This window comes from Haliaeetus albicilla, chromosome 23 (genome assembly GCF_947461875.1).
Source record: "Haliaeetus albicilla chromosome 23, bHalAlb1.1, whole genome shotgun sequence".
Classification (NCBI taxonomy): Eukaryota; Metazoa; Chordata; class Aves; order Accipitriformes; family Accipitridae; genus Haliaeetus; species Haliaeetus albicilla.
In genome coordinates, this window is record NC_091505.1 from 3,573,883 (window position 1) to 3,594,655 (window position 20,773).

The 20,773-nt window shown below is 39.9% G+C and overlaps 1 protein-coding gene across 3 annotated transcripts in view; it reads right to left on the reverse strand.

Moving 5' to 3' along the window:
• The window catches only part of ATRX (ATRX chromatin remodeler), an 89,237-nt gene extending 70,248 nt beyond the window's left edge, over nucleotides 1-18,989 (reverse strand). For 2 of the 3 annotated variants that reach the window (XM_069810924.1, XM_069810922.1), the window contains exons 1-4: nucleotides 18,802-18,989; nucleotides 6,689-6,801; nucleotides 3,439-3,494; nucleotides 1,464-1,516 (exon numbers count right to left, since the gene is read on the reverse strand). In XM_069810924.1, coding sequence (XP_069667025.1) covers nucleotides 1,464-1,516; nucleotides 3,439-3,494; nucleotides 6,689-6,801; nucleotides 18,802-18,821 — 242 coding nt within the window. In that variant the 5' untranslated portion in view covers nucleotides 18,822-18,989. Of the gene's footprint in view, nucleotides 1-1,463; nucleotides 1,517-3,438; nucleotides 3,495-4,782; nucleotides 4,910-6,688; nucleotides 6,802-18,801 lie in introns of those variants that run through there. The other variant, XM_069810923.1, reaches the window with a different exon arrangement.
• Nucleotides 18,990-20,773: the final 1,784 nt, after the last annotated feature.

The following is a 20,773-nucleotide window of genomic DNA, read 5'->3' on the forward strand; positions in this document are numbered from 1 at the left end:
TAGGCTAATTTTCTTGTTAGAAGCAGAAATTCTCCCCTCCTATGTGAAACAGAAAGATATAAAATATTTTTGTTTCACGGGCTTGCTGTATTTTTTTTTTGTAAAATCAAGGTTTGATGTGTTTTTAAGAAGGTATGCAGGAACATCACACTTCTAGGAAAAAAAGCCTAAATGAAACACAAGTGAATGTCTGCTCAGAAATTTTATACATCATTCCAAGTTTAATAGGCAGCGCGAGGAGAACACACAGATATTAGCAAATGACAAAAAGCAGCTTGGCAGAAAAGATGCTTGCAAGGAAATAAAGGAAATGCAGAAAGAAATGAAAAAGCTGACTGTTGAATAAAAGGACCAGTTGCCAGAATTTCACACAAACTTAATTTAGAATTGAATCCATTAAAATGAATGAATTTACTATGTCAGGGCAGGGAGAAAAAAGAAAAAAAAAAGTGTTGAGCATAATTTTCAGTAGTCTGAAGGTTATACATGAACTACTGCAGGATACTGTTTTTGTCAGTATCGGGCACAGTACGATGAAAGTATGAGTGAAAATACCCCTAGTGATAGACAGGAAGCAAAAAACCCAAACTGTAAAAATTATATAGATGAAAGAGTTCAGCAGGACATTGGATTCAGAAAATGGAGAAATTAAAGCCAAATATAAAACCACACTTGCAAATATGGAATCAAGACAAACAGAAAAGGGAGAATAAAGAATATTATTTAATTCCAGCAGACATGATAAAATAAACAAACTTGGATAAAAAGGAACGTGAAAATAGATACACACTTTTAAAGAGCAGTAAAAAAGGCAGCTGTTGAAATCGTGCATTTAGAAGAGCTCACCTATCTATACAGTATACTAGGATTTAAAAAAAATCATGAAGGACATAACCTGAATGAGCATCAGCTGAGAGCAAAAGATGAGGAGTTTTACCAGAGTAAGTCTGCTGTTACATAGGTCACAAATAATTTGTCTCCTGTAGGTTGAAACTGGTTGGTAAGCAATTATCTCCATACTTATTTAAATCAAAAAGGATTAAGCAGAGATAGAGCAAATAGCAGTTTCTGCACAGGACAACTTAATAGCACGTTTTGATTCCACCATCTCCCAACAGTAAGGTACATAAAGCCTTTTTTCCATATGACCCAATTTACATTTTTGGAAGAATCCTGCACGTAGAAGTAGCAAGAGTGAAGGAACAATTGTATAAACACTTTTGTCCTGAAGATACAGGATAATCTGGTTGTCTTTGTTAATAAAAATCAAGCTTTATGATCTTAACCTTTGACCCTGAAAGATGGTTTGAATTTTAAGTGCACCATGAGGCATTTGTTTTACCAGCACTCTGCTAACTTTATGGATTTGTACCGGTGTATACTAAAAGCATCTGGCATACTGCATGGACTCTTCTATAGTTTCACATGCCAAAAAGTTATTTATTTTTATTTTCCAAACCAACCTTTTTGAACGTGATGATCCTAAGGATTTGGTTCTTTCTGAAGAACTACTGCCCTAAAAACAAGAAAAAAATTTAAAAGTCAACACATTCGTGACCAAGCGACCTGTCAACAAAACCAGTTTCTTACATTAACTAGAACACATCTCAGAAGTCACCAGCACTCTTACAAAAAAAAACCCACCAAAAAACAAACCACAAAAAAAAAAAAAAACACCAAAAAAAATCCCCCAAACAAACAAAATAAACACAACAAAAAAAACCCCCCACAAAACAAAAAAAAGGGACAGGAAAAGCATTAACAAAAAGTGACGCACAATTTCAGTAGTCATGCCAGTTCAGTTAAACTAAATCTATGGAGTTTCAGAGCAGTAGTAAGACTCTACGAAGTCATTATTCTTTTAAAAACAGATTTAAAAATAAGTGAGTAAGTGTCACCAAACTCTAACCTAAGTCACTAATGCTCACTAACCTCCCTACGCATACATCTTTAAAGAAATTAAGAGAGGGCACTGTTATAAGTTGAGACATTCAGAGAGAAACACTGCACACATCTCAAGCACTGAGTCTTCATGAAATTGAGGAAATTCTCTCCTTGCAATTCTCAACTTGCACTACCTGCTGGAAGTTCTCTCAGCTTTCTGGAGAAAGGACTGAGAATGGCTCATCATCACTGTCAGTCTTAATCACAAACAGTTCTGGGGCCTCCTGCTCTGTGTTATCTTCATTGCAATGTTAACTTGCATGATTAGCACATGGAAGAATGGCCTAATTCCCCCCTGCCTCCACACTGCTCTGCATTTTCACTTTTTTACAATTCATCGGGATTCCTCACAGCACTTAGTGCTGCAGTAGCTTATGCAGGTCTATGAATGTTTTTCACACTATGTGAAGAAACCATCCTCTTTCCTGACATACAGAGGGTTCTTGAAGGCTGACACTAGGGAGCTATCACTAATAAGCACCCAAGAATTGCCAGCAGAATGCAAACACTTGTTATCTGGCTCTTATGCCAGAAAGGGCTGGCTGTCTTTACAGGAAAACTGGTTTTTCAGAGGTTTGTGCATGCATATCCTAACTAGGTTTGGCCAGTATCAAATAAATACCTGAATTTACTGCAATAAAGGCAAACTAAGGCAGGACACCGGCACTTATGCTTTCACTACATATTAACATACTGTCAACCAGAATGTTTCCAACAGGAAAGTAGGTATTAGTAAGACCTATCACATGAAAAATGTCTTTAATGTATATAATACACCATAGAGAAGAAATTTGCTTATGTTTAATGAAGACCCTGTATACCATTTTTCTTTTTTAAAAAAAGGAAGCGTATTTGCCTAAAAGGACAACTAAGTACCTACTGTTACCTGAGTAACAGGGTGCAAGTGTAAATACAAGGTAGAGACCAATTCTTTTAAACTGAAATAAGTAAGAGCCTGTTTACACAAAAGCCAAAGAAAAGAATAACGATAAAAGAATATTAACAGTATTTCTTTAAAAATAAAAACTCACTTTGCAATATACTCAATCTGAATCAATTAACAACAGCTTGCATTTCTTCACAAAAATGCAACTGCATACCTCAGGTAAGTAAAACCTAACTCTCTAAACTGTGTTAAAGACATTTTTCCCGGGAATTATTGTGCATCAGAGAGACAATGAAGTTGTCCAAGTAAATCTGTATTATTTCAATAATTTAGAAATAAAGAAGGGGGGGGGCAGGAGAAACAGGATTGCTTGCATATGCCTAAATCAAAGCGAGTATCATTCAAAATTTAGAATTTAATTTCTAATTAATTTCATATTATTTTACAGCTAATGTTTCTATTCAGCAGATATGATGACATTTACTGCATGGTTCTGACAATATTCTTCAAGTATTTATTGTAAAAGTAACAAGTCAACTGAGCATTTCCTATACTAGCCAGTCTACAGTAGTTATGCAACTAAAATTCAAAGGCGTTTTTACTCCTACCTCTTCTCTGTTGTTCTCCATTGAAGCTGGACTACTTTTAGGTTCTCTACTTTTACCTATGGAGAGAAATTAAAGGAAGCCGCTGAAATGCAAGAAATATTGGAAGTTCTTCACATTGTACGTTGTAGCACTGTTTACATTTCACCAGCGTGAATAAAGATGACTGTGTGACTTTCAGAGACAAACTGTTGCACAAAACACAGTCCACTGAATGGCATAAATTTTAGTGAAATAATTTAGAAATTACTTTCAGTTAAGTTGCTGATAGGCTGAAAGACTGCCTTCCCATTCATGAAGAAATATTGAAGAAATGAAAGTGCAATTGTATATGCAGAAATAATACAGTTTGTGCATTTTTTTAATCTCTAAGAAGTTATTCTAAGTAGTATTTTCTCTTACACATCTTGACATTAAAACCACAATATTAAATCTGGGATCATGGAACCCCTGACGAAAATCCCGTTTGACACAGGATATGATACGGAATTCCCATTTCTCGATTTTGGGAACTGTGGAATATAAAACCTAAAGACATGCAACCTATTACTATCTGTTCCATCCACCAGTCCAGGTAATGGAAGGGAGAGTTTCAAGCTCAGTGATTCAATGATACTTGTATGAAGTTGCTCAAAAGGCTTAGTAATAGCAGTATTTTAATAGATGCACTACTGAGAAACATGCAAGTAAAGTGGTAGTATAATTACAGGATACGTATCATGACCATTTCTGATTTTAACATAAGACTGCTAGCACTGCAACTTATAAATCCTTAAACTTCAGTTTTGGGTAAAATAAACAATTTTCTTTTACACTTCAAAAAAATTAGATCACTTTGATTAGAAAATTTAATGCTGGGTATTTGACCTAGGCTGAATTGTTTGGGTAAATTTCAGCCAAAATTATCCAGCCATTTCTGTGTGAAGCTAAGGTAGGGGGGAATAAGAAATGGAAACAGACGAAGTCTTTGGCCCTTTTAAGTACCTGAAATTTCTTCTCTGGAATATTACAGGCATTCCCCTATTCTGAGGGAAGAACCTGAAATTTGGAAGAAGAGGGACATTTCTTCTGGAGACTAGATGCTGCCCACATTCTACTCTTGACCAATTTTGCTAAATCCACAGAAAATACCAGTTTGCACATGCTCAGTAGAGATTTCCTTGATTCTGGCAGCTACAATCTCTGTAGATTCTGCATTCAGATTGCTAACCAGACTGCACATGCGCTACTCCCAAAAGCGACTGAACATGCTCCATTGTCAGTTTCTACGTGTGACTGGGCTGTACATGCGCCATCCCCATAGAATGACCGAGCATGCTGCATCCCCGCACAGCTCCTAGTGCTGACCCAACTGCACATGCTCCATCCACTTCAGGGCTATGAGAGCGCAGGATTTCCCCTGTGACTGCTGCTCCAGGGCAGGGGCTGGTCACTGGAAACAAGCGCAGGAACTGAGTCTCTCCTACGCTCTCAGTGATTCTCCTGCTGGCACCCACGCAATGTAGAGGAGGGAGACATCCAATTCGAATGCAGAGAGGATAAAGAAACATTATTAAGGCTGTAAGATCAAGTACTCAAAAATTAAGAATAGCCAGAATGAAAGTTACTGGTGCAATTTCACTTTACTTATCATTTCTAGCACATAAGCATTATGATACAGTTCAGCTCCACAGCAGTGCACAAGATAGAAGTGCTCAGCGAGCAACCGCTTCGTATTTTAATTGACCTGTGTGTATGGCAGGGACATGTTCCATCTCTCGAGCCACACTTAACCATCTTCATCATCACCTCCCTCCTCACAACGCTCTATCTAGCAGTTCACATATCCTCCAAATGCTGGAACAAAATGAGTTCCATTACTATATAAACATGATTTAGCCCCCATCATGTCTATCACTTGTACACTGACTTATCATCCTGTGGATTACAAAAAAAACCAAAAAAAAACCCAAAACAAAAACACACACCCAAAACCAAAACATAGTTGCTAGAGACACTAGCATTATGCACAGAAAGTTGGGAGCGGAAGTAAATTTGCACAGTTAATTCTGGCATTTCCTAATATTTAAGTATTTAATCCTTGACTTTTCAACTTTAGTATGTTCTTTTTTAGAAATAAAATCTGAGATCTCAAAAACAACACTGAAACATGTCTGCTGTTAATTATTTAAGTGTACCTCTGTTTCGAAGTAAATCTGTATTTTAAGGCAAGGAGCCAATTCTACTTCTAACTACACAAGATAAAGGGAAAAGATTTCTTTTTCCCAGTATGCTCCTCAGCAAAAATTCACTTTGAATGCATCAACATCACAGTTTAGTTTACTATTCTGCTGAAGTATCACATGAATAATTTCTTTTTCCTATGTTAACGGTTCATTTTGATGCTGACACAAGGAGGTTAGCACCACATGGCAGCAGACTCTATCTCAAGACAAATCATTGAAAGATAGTAACTACGCATCAGAAAACCCGCATAAGTTTATTACTTAGGACAACAGGAGTTTGAAAATAAACTCCGTAACACAGCCAACACACTCTCGTTCTCCTATACTCTTATCACTTCAGCACAACTTTTAGGTCATTAAACAATAGATTGAAAGGTTTTGCACTGGTACCCAGTCCCAGTCAAACCAGGAAACCTAAATTTGCAAACAAATTTTATTCAGTACTGTTATGAAGTAATTTCACTTTTTATGACTGTAATCAAAACAAAGTGTTTCAAATTCGTTACCTATTTCTAACTTGTAAGTAAAAATTTCTAATACCAAATTTGACCTAGCATAGGACTCGAAGTTTTTCAGAAGTATTATTTTGTTTCCAAATGTTTCCAGATTACATGTAGAAATCTTTTTCAAATAATTATGGAAACATAATCTCCAGAACTTCTTCCACAACTACAAGGACTGCAAAAGCTTTACTTCAGCGGAAAAAACAAGATACTGCACTTACACATTCAGGAAAACTGAACAAGGAACCCCTAGCACAGCAAATACACGTTTGCCATCTCATGTTTCATGGAAGGTAAACTGCCAGTAGGATTAGCTTCTTTTCACATTTAGAAAAGATTCAGAACTGAAAGAAATATTGTATCAAAGGTCTGTTGTATATTTATTAAGATATCACCACTTAAATCACATTAGGACTTTGCAAAACTGCCCCAGTGAAGTGCAATACAGTGAAATAAAAATACAAAGTTATTTGACTTTAGAATCATATATACATTAAAAAAAAAAAACATAAAATGTCTTTTTACCTATGGTTTTGTTTTTAGATAATGCTGGAGGAGAGTTTGCGTCCTCAGATTCTTCCGATGAGTGAGCCAAGAAGTCATGAAGCTTCTGCACCAATGTATTCAACTTGCTTTCACTGTTAAAATACAAGTAAAACTTGAAGTTACCTATGTATCTCACTAATTGAGCAAGCTTGAAAGAAATTATGTTTAATCGCAATTAATACACACCTACAAAAGAAACTCGGTTATTATTTAAACATTTGTTTCTGCAAGAGAATATCAAACTAAATAAAAAAACACAATTTTGTTAAACCCTGAGTAAAACAATAGGTGCAGCCTTACTGACAAAAAGCACTAAGGACTCTTTTAACAGTAATAATAAAAAGCCTATTAGAAACTGTTTTTACTGTTTAAAATTACTTACAAAAATTCAAGAAAGTCTGAGTGGTAATGCTGCTATGACATGAAGACAGCAAAAAATGAAGTTAAGATTCTATTTTGTCAGAAGCTGAACAAGTAAAATTAATGAATTCTTTATTTTAGTACCAAAAGTGTAACCTTTGGGGATATAAAACACTAGAAATAATAGCAAAATTTCACTTACAACCTTAGAAACAAACAGGTCCATTGAATATGACGGATCTACGTGCTTATGCAAAGCTTTTATTCAATCAGCCATGTACATATATACTGTATATCCTGTATTAATTCTGTCAAAAAACAACCATGTAAGATCAGATCATTTCTTGATCTCTTTGTATGAGTATTCATAATTAATTTATAAAAACATTACCCTGGGAATTTTCACTAGGCAGTTTTAGACACCAGGAACTGTTAGTCTTACATATATGTACTCATTACAATAAAAAGGCAACGCCTTTATCCTATGCTTCTGTTAAAAAGCTATACCACTTCATAATCTACATGTTATTCCCTCTCCTTTTATGTTGTTATTTCCCATTTTCTCCTCCCAAAGCTTCTACAATTTCCCGAGACAAGTGCCTTTTTCTAGCTGCAAGCACACTGACTGAGGCCAAGGGCAGTCACCCTTTCAGACCCCCCTGTACCAGAAGTTACCACTCTCAGCTGTTTGTCACCGCTTCCCTCCAGGACACTATCAGTCCTCTAAAATCTGCCAGCTGATATGTCTGAGTCATCATACCTTGTCTGCTACTGCATACCAGTTTTCAAACTGCTGAACTACACTACCCCCTTCAAAACCTAACCCAGTTAGAGGATACAGCCTTCCATCCTTTTCATCTCCCCATTACTTTCAAAATGGTCTTCTGACAGCAAGAAGAAGTAAGCTTTCTGTCCCTGTTTTACAGGTTGCAGGAACTTCTGAATGTTTATCAGAAGCTCAATCCACTCACCTTTACCATCTCTACTATTTCTCTGAACACATCAATTTATTAACTTCTGACTTTCAATTTAACTGTTATTGCTAAAAAAAAAAAAAAAAAAATCACTTGTTTTAAGGACATGCAGGTGAGCACTCTCTTAAGCAGTGAGTGAAAGGGTATCATCACATTAGTGCAAATGACTATTTAAACCAGTGAAAATAACCACACATAAAACAGCATGAAACATCCATTTAAAAAAAAAAATCTGTAATTTCTTTAAATCTTCTGAGGTACTCAAAATAAAACAAAATAGCACTTTGTAATGGAAAGATTTTCTGCATGAGTAAAGGACACTTTCTTTTGAGACTACATACCCTCAATCACTTGAGCAACTTCGAAAGAGTGTAACAAAACCTGTTTTACTCTCAAGTGTATCATAAAATTTTTCTCTCAATCTGTCTAAAAGTCTTTCCCTCTAATTCCTGGACTCATGCTGCTACACTACTGCCAGTCCCTAAACTTGGGTCTCCCTTTTTGTCATGGATGGAGGGCATACTTTGAAAACACTACAGAAGATGATAATGGTACACTTCGGTTTTAACAGATCGCATGCTCTACTTTAGAAATTATATTTAATGACAATTTCTTCACATTAACTTGAAAAAAAATTAAAGAGTTGTTCAGAATTATTTGATAGTAGAAGTACATTAAAAGATTTTATATCCATTCCAGATGGGCTGAAGAACTAATGCACATTCAGAAAGGCCACAAAAAAGTACATTTTTGGTAGTAAAAAAAAACCAAACCAAAAAACAACCCACCCCAAAACCCTGCATGTGGAATTCTGCTCATTTAGTTTATAAATAACTTGGTTTGGTAACAGCATTTTAGAAAAGAAAATGGGAACTATAAATGAGTTATAATATCATTGTTCTCAATACAAAACAAATTCAGAATAGTATGCATGTGTCTTTGTGACTAGCACTTGGGACATTATCTACTACCATTTATTAACTGTTACCCTAACTAGCCCAAAATCATCGTTTTCAGAGCAAAATGTTCATGTTGACAAACAACAACCAAAAAATTTTAAAAACCCTACAAATACTAAAAAGTCTTCTCAGCTTGGTTTTCCTCTTGATTATTCAGCATTTTGTACCATAACCCTGTATTAAGGAATACCAGGTCAAATGTAAGTAAAGGTGTTACACTTACTATACTTCACCACACAGAAATTTCAATTTAGGGCAATGCTTTACCTGGTTTTGTACAAAAGTGATTTTATGTCATGTATTTATAGTTGAGAATATATTATCTATAATCTTTTTTAAAGCTTCTACTGCAAAATCCTTCTTCTTTGTAATATATTAATAGACCCATCCACTATTAAATTGATCACAACCTATAAAATGTGTATTTTTTAAAAAAACATAGCCTAAAAATTTAGAACCACCTCAGAAGCACTAAGCGAAGCAAGCAGTCTCCCTCTACCATATAGCAACAGTCCCTACACTATTTACTAGTGTTTTTAGGCTTGCATGTTCTAAGCAAATGGCTTCACGATCAGTCTAGAGCTATTTCAACAGTTTAGCCTAATTAAAACAGGAATGAAAGGAAAGGTGTCCTACTATTACTGGTTTGGCCATGAACCTGATTTGTGACCTTGGGAAACTCTCTTTTAAGAATACCATTTCTTACCTAAATTCAGAGCAAGTGCCGTAATCATAAACGGTAAACGCCTGGCCCTGACTGCTATAATAAAAGTACGCATTAGGCAAGCCACTTACTAGGCTAAATGACTCTACAAATGAATAGAATATATAAGGAGAAAATTAAGGGACAGGTAGTGCCCTAACCTAGACACAGCATACTTAATTCAATCTGGCTGTTGACTACTGTCACAACTGTATGTGCTTACCCGTATTGGGTTTGCAGGGCAAGGTTTTGGTAGCAGGGTTGCTACAGGGGTGGCTTCTGTGAGAATTCCCCCATGCCCGACAGAGCCAATGCCAGCCGGCTCCAAGACAGACCCATTGCTGGCCAAGGCTGAGCCCATCAGCGACAGTGGTAGCGCCTCTGGGATAACGTATTTAAGAAGGGGAAAAAAAACAGCTGCAAAACAGCAGCTGGGCAAGTGAGAATATGCAAGAGAAACAACTCTGCAGACCCCCAGGTCAGTGCAGAAGGAGAGGAGGAGGCGCTCCAGGCACTGGAGCAGAGATTCCCCTGCAGCCCGTGGATGCCCGAGGGAGGCTGGGACCCCATGGGAAGCCCACACTGGAACAGGCTCCTGGCAGGACCTGTGGCCCCATGGAGAGAGGAGCCCACACTGGAGCAGGTTTGCTGACAGGACTTGTGACCCCGTGGGGGACCCACGCTGGAGCAGTCTGTTCCTGAAGGACTGCAGCCCGGGGAAGGTACCAATGCTAGAGCAGTTTGTGAAGAACAGCGGCCCATGGGAAGGACCCACGTTGGAGAAGTTCACGGAGGACTGTCTCCTGTGGGATGGACCCCACGCTGGAGCAGGGGAAGAGTGTGAGGAGGAAGGAGCGGCAGAGACAAGGTGTGATGAACTGACCACAACCCTCATTCCCCATCCCCCTGTGCCACTGGCAGGGAGGGAGAAAATTGGGAGTGGAGTTGAGCCTGGCAAGAAGGAAGGGGTGGGGTGAAGGTGTTTGTAAGATTGGGTTTTATTTCTCATTATCCTACTCTGATTTGATTGGTACTGATTTTCCCCAAGTCAAGTCTGTTTTGCCTGTGACAGTAATTGGTGAGTGATCTCTCCCTGTCCGTATCTCAAGCCAGGAGCCCTTTGGTATATTTTCTCTCCCCTGTCCAGCTGAGGAGGGGAACGATAGAGCAGCCTTGGTGGGCACCTGGCATCCAGCCACAGTCAACCCACCACCTTACTTCAGCCCCTGTGTTAGCTAATGATCATGCTTCTGCAAAGTGAGTCAAATCACCTTCAGACAAATAAAAATTTTAAGGAACAGTTTTCACTTGGATCCATCTTGCTATACATTCATGGGATCATCCTCTCTGATGGCAGGTAAGGTGCTGAAAATTCATAGCCAGGGCAGGGGAAAGAGCAGGACTGCCCATTTCAGCAGCAAACCCAGGTCACATTGGATTACACTGTGAAACTGCACTGGAAAACCCTTGTTATTGCACTCAGCTTCTACCTATTTTCTTCAGACACTTCAAAAATGTAGGCGGGGAATGTCCCAGTTATTGTCAATGTCTGGAAGAAGTTTTAAAACTGTATTTTCTTTAGACAAATGAATTTCTCATTCTTCCACAGGATCCTACCAACTTTTAGCCTAAATAAGTGCCCCTCATCTGAATTTCAAGTGGCTCCTGAAAGTCAGTGGAACAGGAGTGCTTTCCAGCCTTTCATCTATCTCAACACTGACAAATACACTTTTGCAAAATTTTTCCTATCTTAAGTACTCACCTTCCTTGAGTTCAACACTTGTCTAAAATTTTTCCATGTTTAAACTTTTAAAATAGTTCAAGGGCACAAGTTTTTAAAATTCATCTTTACAGTTGCTTCAAGTTAAGTCCCAGTAATTTTTCACTTTTGAAGTCAAAATGAAATACTGCAGAGCAACAAATATTAAGCAAAATTAAACAATCCTTAGAAAAAAAAAATTAAAGAAAAGCAAAACCAGATGTGCTTTTAAACTGCCAGTCTGTAGACTGCCATCCTCTGCTTCAGACTGTATCCCTATGTGAATGACAGAAATCTGACAACACACAGCAAAAGGCTAAATATTTTAATTAAGACAGTGGGAAGAAGGGAAAGAACTGACTATGTCTACATTAAAACACTGGAAGGTTTGGTGCTGAAGACCCAATACCCATGCTTCATACATTTAAGTAATTCAAACTAGGTGTAGTCTGGCTCTGCAGACTGAACAAGCACTAGCAGTTGGAGCACACCAAGAATGCTGGAGCACATCTTTCAGCTTAGTTCCACCCAGAAGAAATCCAGTTTGTGCATTCTAAGCACCCCCTGCATTATCAACAAAACTGAATAAGCAAGGACAATCTGGAGACTTTTTTCAAAAATGCACTTAATTCAGATGCTCGTATGGATGCACCCAAAGTTCTAAAGGAGATCAGAACATATTCTTTCAAAGCATTTCTACATCTAATGTGTTACAAACACGACCATCTTTTAAAATTAGTTTTATAGTAAATAAAGCTGAAATTGATGTAATTTAATTAAACAAACAATTTCAAAACTGGTACTAAGCATCCCCCCCCATCCCCACAAGGTATAATTGCCCTTCCTACTACCTAAGCCTTGCTATAATCAGGCCAATATTCTGTCACCTGCAAATCTTCATAAAAGTTTTTCCTGATGAGAAGGAAAAGTGTTAGACTTACCCCAATTCAAATATTTAAGTTACGAGGGCAGAGCCTACGCAGTCATTTCATATGAAACATATCAATATTGTGGCTGAACACAAATGAATGAAATAGCTTAAGACTGTTGGAAAGAGTGAAAGATGATAAAACCTACAATAGAAGTTGTTTATTTTCTCATCCCTAACCAAAAAAAGGAGTGAACACACCTGCAATATCCTAAGAAGCCTATTTCTCTCAGAAAAAAAAAATACATAACCAGAAAATAAAATCAGCCTACCATTGTATCAGTTGAACAAGTAAAGAATATGGTTTTATAAAGGGTGGGGAAACAAAGCACTTCTGTCTGAGAGGTTGTTTTTTAACTCAACAATGGTTTCCCAAGGGCAAAGCGACATGATATTGTATAGCCTAAATCAGATTATTATTTTGTAACTTATTTATACTGATATACCAACTACACCAAAACAAGTGAGGCTTTACAATCAGGATTCACACAATCTGTTTAGGTTGGCATGAACCAGCTCTACTGCCAAAGGACACAAACCCTCATGCCCTGACACACACACCTGATGCCGCTCACACTCTCAGTTCTCTCCTTTCTCCTCCACTTCAGTTCAAGTATTTGTTGTGACCTATGCACAGAAGCTCATCCATATCAGAAGTAGCCATTTCTTCCACTGAATCTAGGCAATCTCCCTAATCCAGCTCACCACTCATTGGTATGCATGTTCCCGCAAGCAGAGATGATGACAGAACGAGCTGGGGAGGAAGGAACTTAACTTCAGAGGCAGCAATATGCTATGTGAGCTTGAACTATCACACAGCAGCAAAATTAGAGTTGGTCAGGTAAATGATGCGAAGAATCACAGAATCATTTAGGTTGGAAGGGACCTCTGGAGAACACTTAGCCCAACCCCCCAACACAAGCAGAGACAGCTACAGGAGGTCACCCAGAAAAATCTCCAGTCAGATTCTAAGTACCTCCACAGATGGACGCTCCACCACCTCTCTGGGTGACCTGTTCCAGCGTTTGACCACTCTCACCATAAAAGAGTTCTCTTGTGTTTAGATGGAATTGTACCACATTAAACTTACTAAATCAGATACAGCCGGAAAATACCTGAATACCGAAGCTCTGACTGAAGAGATGCAGGCATCTAGCATTTCATCAAACTCGGACAGTCTACGCTTAAGACTTCGTTAACACAGCTTTACTCTTTTACTTTATTTAGAACTGACTTTAAATCCACAGGGGCTTTATCAAGTGATACCTAGTACAGTTGAAGACACTCAATAATGTGGATGAAGTAACTTTGGAGCTTAAGTACGGCCTAACAGGTTCAGACAAGTAAACAGAATTATTTTTCTCCAGACACACAAGGGGAATGAGAAAGCAATGGTTCAAAGTCACTAAGAGACCCTTTATTCTGTTCAAGGAAGATTACACAATTTCTTTTTGTTGAGATGGTATCCAAACAACTGTATCAGGATTGGCTGAGAGTTACCATGCTTCACTAAAAAGTGAAAAATTCTTTGTTTTTTAACCTGTTTCTTTAATGGGAGCTAAAAAATGAAAAAATTTTAAAAAAAGAAAGGAAAAAAACAGCTAAGACAAACAAACTCATTGTTAGGTTGGCTTGAATGCCATGCAGAAGTCTATAACTTCGATGGCGAAATAACCTGCAAGCTGAAAAAGACTGACTGAAGTTAACCACTTGAAAATCTAAATACAGCATTTTCACCTTTATGAGATACAAATCATGGCAAACTGAATACCTTACTATGTTAATTCAGGAAAGGAAGCTCAAACTAATATATATAATGTAAGAAATAGAAAGTTACATTTAAAAGCTTAAACGTGCTGTGTTTAAAGGGAAAGAACTGCACATCCAATAGCATCATGCCCCTCTAACTTTAAAACTGCCTTCTCTTTTGCTTCATCAGCCCTCTGCTTCCTGGAGTTTACCACAGATTCTCAACAAGACAACATTACAAACTCTAACAGTTAAAGTGTGTCCCTTCAAGTCTCCCAGATATTCCCAGTGAGGTTTGCTACAGGTTTTAATGGTTGTAAGCCCATCCGAAGCGTAGTTCTCTTATTTTACACAATAAAAGTCATCTCAATTTGCCCCACTGTCAGTCCTGAATTTATTGCCTAATTTTTTTGGTTTTGCTTTACGTAATAGATGTATTTGCCCAACAAGGCTTCCACAATTGAACCTATTAAGACCTATAGTTGGACCTACTAAGACAGAAATTTCTAAAACCATGTGCAGCCTTCAGACTTGCAAATAAACTGCCTAAGCAGCACTGAAGTTGACACTGGTCAACAACCTGTGTAACCAAGTTCTTGATTTTTTTCAAGGTTTCACTCCTTTTCTAAAAAAACAAAACAAAACAAAAAACCATCAATCCATCATCCATCTTGAATGACAACTGCCTGGTGGCTAGATGTTACAGCAAATTATGAAAGCTTTATACTCTTCCTGTAGTGAATCAGGGCACTTTACCTACCATCTTTTAAAGTCAATATAAAACCTCCATTATATTTGCCACTTAATTTCTACAATTTCTTCCTTCTCCTCCTGACTCACCACTGGAACAACTTGCCACTGACCTATCCGTGAAGTGATTCATGTTTCCAAATCACCTGCAGGCACAAGCTGAGCTCCAGTGATACAAAATGTGATTTCATGAGGTTCAGCAGTATCCTTAGGCTTTCCTGTTTATTAAAGACACGTGATCCAATCTAAAACCATACTTTGTCATAGACTGCAGGCATTTGTTTTTATGGTGAACACAGCACATTTTAGTATTATTTTTTATATTTTTCTTTTGGTGAGGCATATCCACATAGAAAGCACTAGCTCTTCCTCCCTTCAAGCAGAGGGTACAAGTGCTCATCTACAGCGGAACTGGGAATTTCAAGTTTCCACAATGTGAAGGCCACCCTACTACAGAATACGTATTATATACCCCTTTGTCACATCAAATTATTTCATAGATGAAGATACCTTCAGTTAAGCCCTATAGACACCATGACACAACATTTACAAAACCCTAACAGAGACGATATTGTACTAAACCAGAAATAATGAAGTCACTGCAGTAAGTTCCTCACAGAGAATCGCATTTAAGTAGTGCAAACACATTGGCTCTGAGGCATACCTGGTACAGAAGACAACAGCCAGCCTAAAGTTTTGCTCTTCTTGGGGGAAGAGTCAAAGAATCTGCTTATGCCCATTCTACATGATTGTGTGAAAGATGGCTAACTTACACTGTACCTTCAGAGAATATGGAAGATTGCTATTGACTTATTTCCAATTAGATTACTGTGCCATTAAATAACATGCCTTAAACAACCCTGTAATATCCCTCAGAACAAAGAAATTCAAGTGACTAAAAAATGCAGAAAATTTAACAAAAATGTTAAGACTAAGCTACCAAAGTATCATATTCAAAGTTGAAAATTCTTCATCATAAAAAACCCAAAGTTTATTTTGCTAACGTAAAAAAATCTAGTATCACTACATTGAATACTGGATGGTTCAAGTGGGTAAGATTCAAAACTTGTCTTCTTTTTCTACTGCTGTGCTTATTTGTACAATGCACAAACTGATTGGTAGGAACAGGTTAGGTCACTATGACAAAGATTCCTCTACTTCAAAAAAAAAAAAAAACCAAAAACAATTTTTTGGACACAAGTTGTAGAGAAATCTTTATAACCGTTTACAGAGGTAGCATTTTTTTAAAAAAAGTTTCTTAGCAAGTTAATCCAGTTTTCACCATTTTTTTTCAGCATTCCAAACTCGTCACTCTTGACATGGGAGACTCCTAGGTGCTTAATATTAAAACAAAAAAGTATTGCCTACAAAAAAAGTTTAAAACTTTATAGCTGGAAGACTAGTATTGATTATTTTCCTTTTAAACACCGTAAGTCTATCTTCCAGAAGTGCTGGGAAAAGATTTTCCATCAAAATTCTATTGTTTGCATACCTTTCAAAGAATTCTAACAACAACCTCCTAGCTGTATTTCTGTACACGTCTTACATGACCAAAACTGCAGATAGCAGAAGATGAAATGAACGTGTAGGGTGACTGTGCAGGGTGACAGAAATGCAGGCAGCTGACAGGCCAACAGGACTTGTGGGAAATGGGAACGAGAAAGAGAGATAAATAGGGGGGGTGGGGGGATGGGGGTGTGTGTTTCTTTTCCCTCTCATTCTCTCCAACTCCAATTTTAAGTAGAACTTGAATTGACAGAAAGTAAGAAAAAGCCCATGCAATGTGTTCATTAGTTTATAACCCTGAAACCATGATACCCTACAACGTCACGCCTAGTTCCTGGCATGGAACTGTTCTTGTAAAATAAAAACACTGTTCAAGATGAGCTCTATATGGCATAAGAATTATAAAAAACATTTAGGCTGAATGAGAACTGACTTCATGCACAGAAGAAAAGTTTGGAGCACCAAAAAAAAAATAATAAAAATACTATGTCCATCTACTTAGAAGTAGTTTGTCACAGGGCCTGCTTATGTGGGACAGATCCAACCCAAAGACTACATGCAATCTCAAATCTGTTTTGTACATACTTTTTGATCTTCAAGATTACAAATAATCTGAAATAATCCAATTCACCCTTCTGTCTGTAGGTAATCTGAAAAATTGCATGGAAAACGTATGAGCTTCCGTGTCCTCTTCCACTGAAGCACAAATTCAAGCAGCCCCTTAGTAGTAACACTAATTGTTGCACTAACGACAAAAGAATATGGAAAGGATTAAGTACAAAACCTTCATAATGTAGACCAGGAACAAGTGGTTCAAAAAAAGACAAAGCAGAATATGGGAAAACAGGGAACAAAATACAACAGTCACAGTAAAATAAAAAGCAAAGCTGTCCAAATGGAAGAGCATTTTTCAGAATATGTAACAGTAATTACGACCATAAAACAGTCAATAAATATTAGTAACACAGGTCCTTTTGCTATACAAAAATCGAACTCTACCTTTGATTTTCAGGGATTGGGAAAGAGAAAGGAGAAAGCCCCTTAATTAGTATTTCAGTCTACATACGAAATAATCGATCTGACACAGAAGTGGTTTAAGGTGTCAAAGTACTTTAAGAACACCGAGGGGAGAAGAGGGTAAGAGATGGACAAGCCCCATCTTACAAAATAAGGAAAACACATGCAGAAGAGACTGCTAACTGTTTGAAAGTCATGCACCAACATATATGTGCAATGCTCATGACTTACAGCCAGCACGTGATCTACATCAATAATTATGATAATCTTTTAAAAAAATCTCTTTTTGTTAGTTAGGAGTAGATTGCACATGCATTACTTACTCAGAAATGTTAAGGCTTTAAAATCAAGCAATGCACAGCAGGAGGAAAACTGCCATCCCAGTTACGAACTACTCAAAATAAGTCTTAAAACTGGGCGGTGAAGATACACAAATACGACCCCAGAAAAAACTTTATCCAGGGCTCAGTACTTAAGATAGTGCGATGCTTCTTTAACACTGATTTTGAAGACAGGCACAACATTCGTGAGGGTCAAGTGACAATACTTTATACAGCGCCTTAGGCGTCTGGAGCATTTGTGGGTGATGGGACTGCGTTGGTTGGAGCCCTTGAGTACGGATAAACTGAAAGCACACAAAGCCACCTATTTATTAGTAGTTTAACATGGCGCCTTTCTTAACACTGACTTTACTCGGGTTTTCGTCAGCCCGCTTACTTTACGCAGCAAAACCAGGAGCCGCTCGTAACCATTCAGGCGGGAGGAGTCACCTCTTCAAGGGTAGAGGGAGATGTTTGTAAACCAGCATGAAAACAGATCCTCCACGGGGGGATCAGCGGGAGAGGAAGGACTTTACTACGGCACAAACACGTGGGGCGGGGGCGGACAAACGGAGGGCACATCCCGCGGCAGCCAGCGGCGGGGGCACGGCGGGCGATGGCGGGGGGCGATGCCGGCCCCGCCCCTCCAGGCCTTCCCGCCGGGACGGGACGGGACGGGACGGGACGGCCCAACCCAGCCCAGCCCTCCCGGGGCCCGGGCCCGCCGTGACCGGGGCAGACGGGCGCCGCCGACCGCCGGGCCGCGGCGAGCCGAGCCGCGGCGAGCCGAGCCGAGCGCCCGCCGCCCGGCTGCGCTCGGCCGCCTCCGCCGCCGTCCCCTCCCCCGGCGCTCCCCAGCCGGCCGGCCGGCCTCCCGCCGCCATCCCGCCTCCTGCCCGACCTCCGCCAGCGCCCGCCGCCGCCCCGGGCCCGTCCCCGTCCTCGCCCCACCCCCGCCGCGGGGCCGCGGGCCGGGCCGGGCCGTGCAGCCGCGGAGGCCGCCCGCCAGCAGCCGCCGCCGCCGCCGGTCCCCCCGCCGCCCGGCAGGGGCGGGCTGCGGGCCGTACCTCACGGGCTCTGCGGTCATGTCTCCGCCGCCGCTGCTCGGTGCGGCCGGCCGGGCCGGAACCGGGCTCAGGCGCTGAAAGGAGACAAAGCCGCTATTGCCACCATCGCAAGCTCCGCCGCCATCTTAGCGGAGGGAGGCTGAGGGAGACCTGCCTTCCTGCCGCCTTCCTCCGTCGCCGACTCCCATTGGCTCCTCGCCGCCCCCAGCTATTTTCTAATTGGGCGGCTCCGACGGGGCCTGTTGCTAGGGGCGTTCACGTCACCGTCCCAGCCTTCCCCGCCCCGATTGGCTGGAGGCAGGGTTACCTCACCGGCACGGGCCTGGCGTCACGCACCGAGGCCCGTGACATCATTTCAAAACAAAGCGTACTGACTTCGCCCAGCAGGGCCTCCCGCCGGTGGGTGCCCCCCGCGGCCTCGGCCTCCGTGGCGGGAGCCAAGCGCGCACGCATCCCGTGGGGTCAGGCAGAGCGCTGCGGGGCCCTGACGGGCAGCAGGAGACGGAGCGAGCGGCGGGAGCGAGCGGCGGGCCTCACCTCGTCCCCAGCTGCCCACTTCGTCGTCGGGGGACCGCGGCCTCGGGCGGTTCCGCAACCTGGATTCAACAACATCAAAGTTAATCACGGTCTTCGAATACCGCAGCCGTGCGAAGAGTAACACCGCGACGCCGGCCAAACTCTAATAACAGCACCTGAACGACGCTAATCCTCTTTGGGGATCAGCCGTCAAACTCAGCAGACCAGGACACGAGCACAGAAGCAAACTTGGGAGGAGACGGTTCCCCCGAGACCGGTAGAGAAAGACGGCAAGATCTGAATTATGTCAGCTATATTGAAAATTATCAAGGTTGAACTTGTTGAACAGCACCCAAGTTACACTGCTAGCTAGAGCTTCACTTAAGCCCAGCTTTGCTAGAGCTTTTCTTTTTTTTAAACAGAAAATTCTTTAGATAAGGAAACACATCCTTGGCAGCTTTGCAGAAGTATGCCAAGATAATTTTCCCCGCTTGTACTAGCAGCTTCTACATGCCTGTCAGATGTTAAAAACTGTATCAAAAGAGGATTGGAATACATCCCTGTTCAGAGGGAAAGAAGTTGCATGCCTTTGTGAGAAGGCTACTGAACTCTACTGGCTGGGGTTTTCATGTAAACTTCCATCTTCCCACATGACCAGAACAGAACGGACCACCAAAACCAAGTCCACTACCGCGCAGAATCTGAAACCAGTGACACAAGTATTATTCACTTACTATAAAGATAACCAGTTTTGAAAATTAATACACTGTTCTGCAGCAGCTAGAAAAAAAAATACCAACTCACCTGGTTTCATAAAGCAATGTGCAAAATACAAGAAAAAAAATCGTAAGTGAAAGCCTTGTCATCTTAAGTATAACTACTCCTTAATATCTATTTCATTCTAAAAGGCAATGATAATAGAATAAATACAGTTTTCGCACTTGAGTATATACAAGCTTACAGATCACAGGGAAATTCTGCAAACTGGTCTAAACAGAATTTGCTTTAGAATTTAACATTTTACCCAAGAACTGCATCCTGTAGTTGATGAATTTTAGTAATACCGAACAGCAGATTTAGTAACAGCTTTGTTAACAAATGCTATCTCATGGTCAACACTACAGTTTTAAAAGACCAAGGCATCACCTGCCTTCTAGCTAAATTTTAAAAAGAGAAAAAATAAATCTGTGTTAACTGACTGCTACAAATTCCATTAAAAAACTACAAAAAGCCATTCTATTTTTTTGCCACCAGACAGATAAATTAAACCAGAAGCATTACCTATTCTTGGCTCTGCATTAGTATTCCAATTGTGTGATTAAGGTAAGAACACAAAACACTTATTTTCCTCTTCAAGGGATTTAGTCTGCTTTATAGACTAATATCCTACTGATTTAGAATAACTACATAGATATATTTATTACTCTTCCTCTGTGATCTTTCTCTCTTTTACTAT